The following is a 12,249-nucleotide window of genomic DNA, read 5'->3' on the forward strand; positions in this document are numbered from 1 at the left end:
TGCATCACTGGATAAATTAAAACACTCCATTCCCCACCATACCCAAGTACACCTAATCAAATAAAATGCATCAACATACGTAATAAAACACACCATTCATCACCTAAAATGCACAAGACGACAGAATAAAACACAGCATTCCAACCCTATAGCCAAACGCATTTACTCGCGTAAAATGCACCAGCATTAGTAATAAAATACACCATTTTATGTATTAAAATGCACCACTAGACAAATTAAAACACACCATTCCCAGCATACCCAAATACACCTAGTCACGTAAAATGCACCAACATATGTAATAAAACATACCATCTGATGTACTAAAATGCACCATAAGACAGTTTAAAACAAACTAGTCCACAACATAAGTAATAAAATGCACCACACCATGTATTAAAACGCACCATATATTGTGTTAAAATGCACAATTTTAATTATTTAAAGGACATGTGCTACTGTTATGACCATATTCATCACAAGAGTAGCATTTCCTTGATTGCTTTGCACACTTACGTGCAGCTCTATCCCTTGCACTCTTCAACCACTTACCACTACCCTTGTTCTTAGCTTGGACAAGGTCGTGCACATCCATTGTCAAAGTGATAGACACGGACCCACAAAACGAATTAATCACACTTTGCTTACTACCAACATCCACCCCACTGCCATTCTCACTCCCATCCTGAAGAAATAAGTGCATTTGCTCATTAATAACGCGTTGTAGCTATGACAAATGTTCAATATTACCATCAGCCAACCCCACACAAACATAAATATCAGACCACAACAGATTAGTAAGCACCCTAATATTCTCCACTTTAGCAGATTGATCAACAATTGTACCATCAATATGAAAAATTGGATGTAAACATGCACCCTTTGTCCACCGATGCACCAAATATCTAGAAGGAATACTTTCAAGTCCACGATCTTTAAAAACAAAAAATGCTTACACAACATCATATGCTCAAACATTTTGCCCAATAATCATGCAAAACTAACTCCACACGCCATATCTGATGGTCACCATCTTTTATCACATAAAACACACGACCATCACAATCGCTCAAAGATACCACTTGACAAGAAAAACAAGTCGCACAAATCTCATCTTGAACATCATAAAATACAGAAATTGTGTAAACACCCATGGCATGCCGCTCCAACACCAATGGTGTCTTAAAAACAGGAAAACAAGCTCCACAATCAGCATTCAGTTTTGCTTGGGCATGCTGTTGTGCACCAATAGCACTGTCATAATGTACCAAAAACTCAACCAAGCTAGAATGTCCAATAGAGAAACTACCAAAAAAACAGTTTTGAGATTCCAATCTAGACTTGCCATAAACTCATTATGAAAGTATGGAAGTGCCCAAAATGTGCGTGGCTCAAACAAGTAACGAAACTAACCATTATCACCTAACCCATATTCTTCCATAATATGATTCCATCCCACCTCAAAGGCCTCGGGATCAAGTGAATTATCCCAAACAATACCATTCAACTTGCTCCGAAACACCTCATCTTTAGACAAAACTGCCCCAACCTTCTCTCCCACCTTACACATTATATGCCACATGCAAACTCTATGTTTTGATGCACCAAACACTTGAGCAACAGCAACCTTCACAGCTGGATCTTGATCTGTAGCAACACAATAGGATCATAACCCATTATTTTCTTAAAGCTCTCCAAAAGCAGCCCAACACCAAAGGTGATGCATCTCTTATGGTTATCAATGTCAGTAAATGGGACAAAAACCAGATTATACCTAAATAAAGAACAAGACAAAAACAGTTAGCACCACAACACGTCTAAAAACACACTATAACCCATACAAAATACACCACTACTCTATACAAAATGCACAAACAAAAAACTGCGTCCGCCAAGAAAACCCTTGAAAGCTGATCACCCCCATCAACATCATATTCAAACCCAAATGCTTCGCACAATTCACGTCTTTTAAACAATGTATCTATGAACAATTGAGCATCATCATTTAAAATGTACGCCATCAAATCACGTTTGAGATTTTTAACACACTTGTAGCCCCAACATTAGAATACTCATCAACAATCTCCTTAAGAAACCCATACGACTGAGTAAGACCAATATTTGCCCGAACACAACTTGTAACAAAAAGTTGATGGCCGGCATCAAGATTGCAATTGACCTTTAAAAATTGCTTAGCAATAATTGAACACATAGAATAGGTATGACGTTCCTAAAAAAAATGCACAGAATAACACAACTATTTGAGATGAGCTTAAACACTACTTTAGCCTTACACCCATACCTATTTATCACCCTATGTCTCTTCACAGCAGTACTTTGGGTGCTAGAAGAAGTACTAGAAGAACTCTACTTAAACACCTCACAACTACATACAACATGCTTCAACACAACAACATCGTCCCTACCCTTCCGAGTTGTGCTTTGATAATAGTCAAAACCAACAGAGCCAGCATATTGTTTATAAAAACCAAAAGCACCATCCAAAGAATCAAACTGTTGCCCCACGTGAGGCTTCAAATTGTCAACACAAATTGGACGCCAATACTTAGTCATACTAGGTGATATTTCCATATCACAAGCATTGTCTTCTACACCAATGTCTATGGAATAACTTTCATCACAATCACCACTAGCAAAGTCCATATTCACACATACAAACCAATAAAAAACAAGCAAACATAACACAATGAAAATAGAATTGTTACCAATTGATGAGCATAGATGTGAGTGTAAATATGGGTGTGAATTGTCGTTCCGCTAAGGATTGGGGTTATGGCACGTAATTGTATGAATTAAGAACACTAGACACTAGAGTATGTGAATCAACTAGAATCCAAGCAACTAATAACTGAATGAGGAAAGTAAAAGAAATAAATTGGCTAATGTATTAACTGATTGATTAAGGAATGGGTCAGATTAGGGGAATTGCAATCTTGATGTTCTAACAACCTTAGAATTAAGGAAAGAAGAATCAACCTAGGGATAAATGGGCAATGCACATAAGAATTCAATTCAGCTACTTTCGTAATCAATAAAAAGAATTAGACTAGGATTGCCCCACTTTCGTGATGTATCAATCATAGACTTAAGCACCTAAGCACTGTAAGCCCCCAAATTACCCATATTCTCATAGTAGGAAAAATTAGGTTGAAATTGGTAAGGCTCGAAGTCTCCATCCAACTTTCGTTGTAATGAATCCTTCTCCTAAACTAGCAATTAATTGTGGTCATCAATCAAATACAAGTAGAAAATAATCCCCAATTCAACACAAACCCTAGGTGGATGATTCAATCCCTTTATGCAATAATCACAAATTGAACATCAAGACTAGCAATAAATCCCTAATCCAAACTCATAAATGAATTACTCACGCATGATTGAAGTAAATAACGCAAAGCAAGAATTAAATACTGAAATCATAGCAATGAATCTAAAGAATAAAAAAGAAAATTGTACTAACAATTCTTGAGAGTAATTCCAATCCAAACAATGATTCCAAGCTCATAACCGAATTCAATGATGTAAAACTGCTATATTCTATGCTGTGGAAAACTCTAAAGAAGGGAAAAATTGTACTGAACTAAACTAGGGCTCGGAATCCCAAAAATACAGAAAATGCGAAATAAATGCAGGTGGGTCACGGCCACCATCACGGTCGGGATCGGGGCCGTGATGTGCCGTGGCCAACTACTGTCCGCGGTGGAGGTCACGGCCGCCATCACGGCCGTGAGGCGGCCTCCTGGTCCACTTCTGACTCCTTTCGTGTTCCGTTGCTCCTTTCCGTCCCGGGGTAGGTTCCTTATGTCTCAAAAACTTGTCCGAGATGACCGAAAATCCTTTCTTTACTCCTCATTCATGAATAAACTAAGATTGATCAAATGTAACACACAAACGAGCCTTAAATGTATCCAGGTAAAGGAAATAAGCAACAAAACTACTGAATCGTGGGGCAAATAATGGTATAAAATCATGTGTATCACCAATCCATACCCACATAAATACACCACAATATATGAAAAAATGCACCAATATTGATATGTATATACACCAAAGATGTGCATATAATCCGATAACTACCAACCTCAACAACAACTAAATATACACCACAATGAAACACGAATTACAACATACTCCCTAAAAAACCCACAACAACGTCATCACACACCAACATCCAAGACCGCCGAAAAATATTATAACACCATTGGAAAATCGCCATTACGACATAAACACATGCAACAAACCTCCAAACTAAACTAATTATTCCAAAAAACGCTCAACAAATAACAAACAATTCAAACTATCTAAATCAAACAACTAATGAGAGATCAAGACTATTTAAAAATTAGAACCGGAAAACGCAACATACCAGTCTCCATAGTTCTACGCCCTACGCCGACAACGACAAGCTCCAATTGCAATTTTCTCTGGCGCGATCTTCTCTAGTTGCGATCTCCTCCCAATTGCGATTAGTATTCCCCGCGTGTTCTTTTCCGCAGTGAAAATTACCAAAACATATGACTTATATACATGCATGCACGTAATACATCCACTATAACTACCATAAAGCCCTCACTTAACTAACACGAATTAAATTTCCTAAACGATAATATAGCCCATACATCGTGAGATCACTCCAATCCAACGATAGCAATGCAGCCACATGACCGCATGGGATGACCAGGCTGCAAATGAAAAAAAATCTATGTGTGTGTGTGTGTGTGGTTATTTAATTTATTGCCTTATTATTTGAATTTGATTTCTAATAGGTATTTAATACCATTTCCTTAAGAGCTGATTTTATTCAAATTCTGAAAGATGGAGATTTATTGGTAAGGCTAAGGGGTCGTTTACTTCATTTCTCTATTTTTCCTTTTCCAATTTTCTATTTCTCCAATTTTCCATCTCCATTTCTCTAGTTTTTCATTTCTCCAATTTTCTAATTTAAATTTACAAATTTAATTTTTAAAATAAAAAAAAATCAATACACTAATACTAAATATACAAAAAAATAACAGAAGTCGATAAAACAAATTACTAAATAAATTACAACTATTTCAATCATTTTAGTACATAGTTTGAGTACATAATAATAAAAATTAATAATAATAATAATAATAATAATAAGTAATAACAATAATTAAAGGGAAAACGCTAAACATATATAATAATAATAATAATAATAATAATAATAATAATAATAAGTCGGGGCTGCTGTTCACAACAAAAAAAATTGCTGCGAATAGCTGCTACAAACAGCATGAGAATTCTGTTGCAACCAGCGTCTTGCTGGTTGCAACAGAATTTCATTTTAGTTTTTTTTTAAATTTTTTTATAAAATGTTATTTAATTAATAGGCTAAAGTGTCATCCCGCATCATGAACCATTCCTGATTATTCATGTCGCACCCTAATATTTCATAAGGTATATTTCTATCCACAAACCATTAATTTTTTTCCATTTAGCATTTTTAGCAGGTTTCCTACCGATTATAGGTAATAATTCACTTTTTATTTTTATTTTTTCTGTCTAGACCTTTGATCATTCTCCATGTCATTGTCCACGTTGGAATAAACGTTATTGCCAGCAAAATATTTAGGGTAAAGATGATACACATGCATGGTGTAGATGGAAGAAAAACCAAGGATCTTGTTAAGCATTAAAAGGTCTTATGCACTATAAAAGGCACCATATCTCCCGCATAGACATCATCATAGTCTTAACATTATAGCATTCCTAGCGTAGTAGTATGTGGTCCTGACTTCTAAAGAAGGGGGGGGGATTTTTTTTTTCTTAATTTTTTTAACTAATCGTTCAAGTGAACCAAATGGTTACTTCAACATTTTGTAATGAATGTGCACGGTGGAAATATTGTTAAACCTTTTTAATTAGTTTGCATGTAAATTTGTTCTTTTAAAAATATGATTTTCGTGTGTTTGAGTATGAATATAAGCAGTAAAATAAAGATAGAGATAGAGGTTTTTATAGTGGTTCAGCTAAACCTAGCCTACTCCACTATTCTCCTTAAAACTCCTAAGGAGATTTGCACTAATCCTTTAGTAAAAAGAAAATGTCCAAGCCTTGAACATTAAGCCAACCTTGAACTTCTCAGATTTTTCAACTCAACTCCGAGTTTACTCTGCCTGGCCTCTTTCTACTTCTACCAAGCAGAGTTACAAAGATTTAAAAAAAAATTCTTTGATTCTCCAACTAGAAGACTTGGATTTGGTGATGAACTTGATCATCTCCTTTAGGTAGCCCAAGCTTCTAAATCTGGATATAGCTTTTTCGCTTTTAAATTTCTCTCACTGGTCTTGCTTTTAACTTGTTAAGAACACTTGAATAGCATGTAATTTGTACTTCAAGACTAGCACCTTCTTTAGTCTTAAATGAAGGTATTTATAGGCATCTTGAAAAGGATCCGTTGGAGGGAAACCCATTTCATATGTCTATTACCAGTGGGTAAATAGCAACGGATTTTCCGGAAAGTAGCTTTATGCCTCAGACTTTCCATTCGTTATACCACTTAATTCATGCTGAACATATCTTTTTGTTATGCACAAATGTTTAGGCTTTTTGAAGGAATCTTCATTGGGATGTATACCTAGGATTCTCTTTGCCTTTATCACATTCTACTATAAAAGCACTAGTCTTTTAAGGTTTCGAACTGTTAGCTCAGAGAATGTCTCAAACAATTTTTTTTTTCGAATGGTTAATTGACACTATTCGAGTTAACGTTTTGAACCTTAACACTTTGCTACTTCTTGGTTACGAATGGTTGTCCTTACCATTCGGTATTCTTTTACTCTAAAGGTAGGCCCTTCTACCATTCGACCTTTACAACCTTTCGGTCTTAAAATCTTATACTCTTCGACTCATCATCTCGAACTCTTCTGATCTTCAATTCTTCGATGTTTTCTCTTGATTGTCCAAAACGTAACCACTCGGGTTAGTATTCAAACTATTTTGTCTATCCAAAACATAACCTCTCGGGTTAATCATTCAAACTATTCGAATTAGAGAATAGAGCTCCTAAGTCTAGAAAATGAAATAAAATATGGTACTAAAATTCATATTTTTGGTATCATCAAAATCAAAATAACAAATGTTCCTAACAATAATATTTTGGGCCTAGCGCCCTGAGTAATAAAGTTGCTATTTTTCTACTCCATTGTGTACATCAATACCCAATTTATGGTGGAATCGGTCATGATAAAACCATCAATAATGTATCCAAAGTACGTATAAATGTATAATTAGGTTAATTGATTACTATTTTATACTTAAGTTACATAATACTTAACTGTGTACATGACAATTTTGATCAAAAAATTAAAGTACAATATTTTTAACACGATATATAATTTAATATTTATTGTTTAGAATGTAAAATTTTATAAATATTAAATTCTTTATTTTTTCACTTTTTAAAATTCTTTTTTTGATTTCCCAAATAACGAATAGGCCATTCAAAATTTTTAGCCCATTATCAATACGCCCAATTTAACCTTAATAGACTACCCAAAAAAGGTGTTTTTTCTAATGTCATGAAGAAAGCTGAAAATTTGAAATAATTTGAAGAAAAAAAATGAAAAAATTCATCATTTTAATCGAAATTTCTATTTGTTTATTTTCTTATTTTCTGAACAGGTTTCGATGTCTGGGTTATAAAATGTTATTATCTTAGGGCTTCTCTATCAGTAATTTTTGGTGGATTTTTTCACACATAAAAGAGGATTTTTTCACACATAAAAGAGGAAGATATGAGTTGGAGGAGAGAGAGGAAAAAAAAGAGGAAAAACACATTTGCGACCTAATCTTGGCCTTGTTTGGTTATTGGCGGATCCGCCAGCGTTTTGACCATCGTTTTGACCACGGTCAAAATGCCGAAAACCCTGTTTGGTTATTGGCGGTTTAGAGCAGCAGATTTGCTCCAAACCGCCAAGTTGCAAAACGCTGCAAATAGCAGCGTTTTGCTTTGGCGTCACCCTTATAAAAAAATAGACTTTTAAGTTTCGCCCAGCGGTGGCCGCTGGGCGAAACTTAAGTGAAATTAAAATGGAGCCTTGAGGCTCCTTTTATAGAAGCCTCAAGGCTCCATTCCCCACTTATCCCACCGATGTGGGATACGTGGGGAAACAAAGGGGAGCCACTGTGCGGCTCCCCTCTCCTCCTCTTATATATATATGTGTGTGTGTGTGTGTGTGTGTGTGTGTGTGTGTGTGTGTGTGTACACCCTTTTGGTCATTTTACATGTTAACCGCTAATCTAAACAACTAACTTTACCAAACATCTTTTTACAAACCGCTAATACAATCTGCTGGTCAAACCCGCTAATACAATCCGTTGTTTGATAACCACTAACATAACCCGTTACCGCTAAACGCTAACCACTGATAACCAAACAAGCCTCTTGTGTGGGCCCATAATATTTAAAAATAAAGGAATAAGGTTCAAATTGGCCACTGAACGTAACCTGAAAGTGCAATTAGGCCACTAAACCAAAAAAAAGTGCAATTAGGTCACTAAACACTCCAAATGTATGCAATTTCACCTGATAGCAGGTTACCACCCATTTCATCAGGTTACTTGCTTACGTGGACAATGAATTGATATTTTAAAATAATTTTAATAATAAACTATTAAAATAAAAAAATTAAAATAATTTAAAAATTAAAATAATTTAAAATTTAAAAAAAAAACACCATAATAAAGCAAAAATTGTTTTGTGAAAGAAGTTGACTTTTCGTAAATAATAATAATAATAATAATAATAATAATAATAATAATAATAATAATAATAAATTTGATTCATCCACAGGTTTTTCTATTAAGGTGGCAAGTGTATTATTAATGGGAGACGGGGGGAGGGGGTGGCCGCTGCCGCCGGCAGGTTTTTTTTTTTAAATTATTTTTATTTTTTATTTTAATAGTTTATTATTAAGCAAGTAACATGATGAAATGCATGGTAACCTGCTATCAGGTGAAATTGCATACATTTGGAGTGTTCAGTGACCTAATTGCACTTTTTTTGGTTCAGTGGTCTAATTGCACTTTCAGGTTACGTTCAGTGGCTAATTTGAACCTTATTCCAAAAATAAATAAATTACTCGCGTTGGTGCGTGTTTTGCACACTAAATGTGCCCAACGGGGGTGTATATTATAACATGTTTGGTTGGATGTAGTTTGGGGGGAATTGCAATTCATTGAATTGCAATTCAATGAATTCCCGAACTACGGAATTGCAATTCCCTCCAAATGGTGAATTGCAATTCATGGGGTGTACCCCATGAATTGAAATTCAGTGGAGAGGAGGGGTAATTTGTTGGTGTAAATACAATTTTGCCCCTCCTCCCATACCCTTTGTCTTTTATTTTTTTTTTTTAAAAAAAAATTGAAAGAATTATTATTATTATTATTATTATTTTGAAAGAATTATTATTATTATTATTATTATTTTGAAAGAATTATTATTATTATTATTATTTGAATGAATTATTATTATTATACTTATTATTATTATTATTATTATTATTATTATTATTATTATTATTATTACTAGTATTTTCACCCGTGCGTTGCACGGATTGAATTTGTTATAATATGTTAAGAATATTTGGATCGATATAAAATTATAAAAAGTTATAACATCGAATATTATATAGCGCAATTGATGAAATTGGTTGGATCGATTATGTTTTTTTTTAATGTTTTCTTTGCTTGAATTAGAGCAAATAATTGTCCAATTACCCAATGCGGTGCACGGATAAGTTTTTTATTATATATTTAGATAATAAAAACAAAGATGAAATTATAAAAAAAAATTCTAATATTGAACGTATACATTTATTTGATTATAAGATTAGTGCAAAAGTATTACTCAATTAATTTAATAATATATGACTTGTTTGTCAACGATTATCTTAAAAAGATCAATATGTAATATGACTTATGTAATTATATTATTACTAAAATAAATATAGAAAAATGAGAAATAATTTAATTATACTTATTATCAAAATAAATTCAAATTTGAATAATAATTAATAAATTATTTTTTTCTTATAAAATTACACAGATTTTGTTTTCATTGTTCTCACAATTATAATGGTATAATTATTTAATTAATTGACTACAATTTTTTTAGCGGAAAAATGAAATAGGAGGATATTACTTTTATATATAGTGAAATGTTTTTGAATGATCCCGTACCAACATATGTTTGGTATATCACATGTCATTTTCATTGCACTAACTATACCATCAAATAAAGTAATAACACTAAATTCTTTTACAAAATTATTGAGTTTATAATATAACTCTATATTTAATTATTATGTAAATTATATATTAATTTGTAATACCTAATACTAAAATTGTTAATAAGTATACTCATCATTACTCTATACTGTTTTTTCTTTTGCAGGAATGGTATTATAAAATCAAGCTGTTTGGAAACATTACTTGGGAGTCATGGAGTAGGCACTCCACTGTCTGTTGGTTGACTGTGGAACGTTGATATTCCTGGGACAAATAACAACGAATCAATCGAAGACAAAAACAGGCTCCATTAGTGAAAGAAGAAAATTGTTTTCGTTTTGTAGAATTGAAAGAAAATAGGCGCAGCAACAAAATTTGCAGATTTGACAGTGGGGAGGTCTGGAATAATTGCACCGCGTTTCTCTTTTAAAGTTCGCAGTATATGGTTAGGGATTTATATAAGGTTGTATCTTATTACGATAGAATTGTAGTATGATAGGAATTGTAATGTAGAATTGTAGTACGATAGGAATTGTAACGTAGAATAATAGTACGATATGAATTGTAATGTAGAATTGTACAACAAATATGAAAATTGGAAATAATCGCATCCTAAATATTGTAGGACTGTTTTGGGCGGAAAGCTTAAAGTGAGGATTTTGTTTTTATAGATAGTATATCTTATATCTTATTACGATAGAATTGTAGTATGATAGGAATTGTAATGTAGAATTGTAGTACGATAGGAAATGTAATGAAGAATAGTAGTACGATAAGAATTGTAACGTAGAATTGTACAACAAATAGGAAAATTGGAAATAATCGCATCCTAAATATTGTAGGACTGTTTTGGGCGAGAAGTTTAAAGTGAGGATTTTGTTTTTATAGATAGTATAGATATAGATATAGATATAGATATAGATTATTATTATTATTATTATTATTATTATTATTATTACTATTACTACAACATCTACCACAACATAGGGCATTTTAGTTATTTTGTCGCTTCTTACCTTTCAATTCCCTATACTCCTATTTCTGCATACCAAACACTGTAATTTCAATTCTTACTTTATTCATTAAATTGTAATTTTACCAAATTACAATTCTTTTCCCCCCTAATTCCCACCTCCCAACCAAACGCCTGTAATTTGTTTTTGTTTGCCTCCATTTCTTAATTCTAATTGGCGCGAAAAAACTATTAGAAAACTCCACTTTTGATAATGCTCTTAAAATATCTAGAGTTGAGACCAAAGTATAATTAACAAGAAATCATAATACTGCATCATAATTCATAACCTGAAAAAGCGTGAGCACACGCGCTTCACTTTGCTCAATATCTGTAAAACCCCGCCATTCTCATTCCCGCCAACCCGAAATCCCTCCGTTTTCGATTGCCGTGAATTCATGGGGTATATAGTATAGTGGCCCGACACTGAGCCGAGAGAGATATTCTAAAAAACTCCTCATTTTCGATTGAGCAATTTCTTCTTAATCCTTAAAAATGGATGACAAATTTGAGGAACAAAACAAGCTTCCGGAGCTTAAACTCGGTACAACAAAACCCTAATTTCTTCAATTTCAGTATCATTTATTTCACTTCAGTAATCTAAATGTTGTTCCATCTTTTATTTGTGTTTTTTTTTTTTTAATTTAAATCATAGATGCCAAGCAAGCTCAAGGGTTTCTCTCATTCTTCAAAACGCTACCCAGTGTAACCGATTTTTTTTTTTTAAATAATTGTTTCATTATTTTTTCCAGTTTTTTAATGAGGAAATACTGATAATGCATGTTAATGAGCTTAAATTCATCCTCTCTTTTTCGCAGGACACTAGGGTTGTTCGGTTCTTCGATCGCCGAGTGAGTGCTCCTTGCTCAGCATAGGCTTTTGTCTGTATTCCAAGTGTTAATAAATTTTGTGTTACTAAAAGTGTTTAGTTTCTTTTTTTTTTTTTTTTTTTTTTTTGG

General features: G+C 33.3%; 1 protein-coding gene across 1 annotated transcript in view; it reads left to right on the forward strand.

The window, feature by feature from the left end:
* The first annotated feature begins 11,574 nt into the window (after window positions 1–11,574).
* LOC116010608 (DNA mismatch repair protein MSH2) overlaps window positions 11,575–12,249 on the forward strand; it is an 11,443-nt gene continuing 10,768 nt past the window's right edge. The window contains exons 1-3 of the mRNA XM_031250092.1: window positions 11,575–11,834; window positions 11,946–11,995; window positions 12,109–12,141. Coding sequence (XP_031105952.1) covers window positions 11,786–11,834; window positions 11,946–11,995; window positions 12,109–12,141 — 132 coding nt within the window. The 5' untranslated portion in view covers window positions 11,575–11,785. The remainder of the gene's footprint in view (window positions 11,835–11,945; window positions 11,996–12,108; window positions 12,142–12,249) is intronic.

This window comes from Ipomoea triloba, chromosome 2 (genome assembly GCF_003576645.1).
Source record: "Ipomoea triloba cultivar NCNSP0323 chromosome 2, ASM357664v1".
Lineage (NCBI taxonomy): Eukaryota > Viridiplantae > Streptophyta > Magnoliopsida > Solanales > Convolvulaceae > Ipomoea > Ipomoea triloba.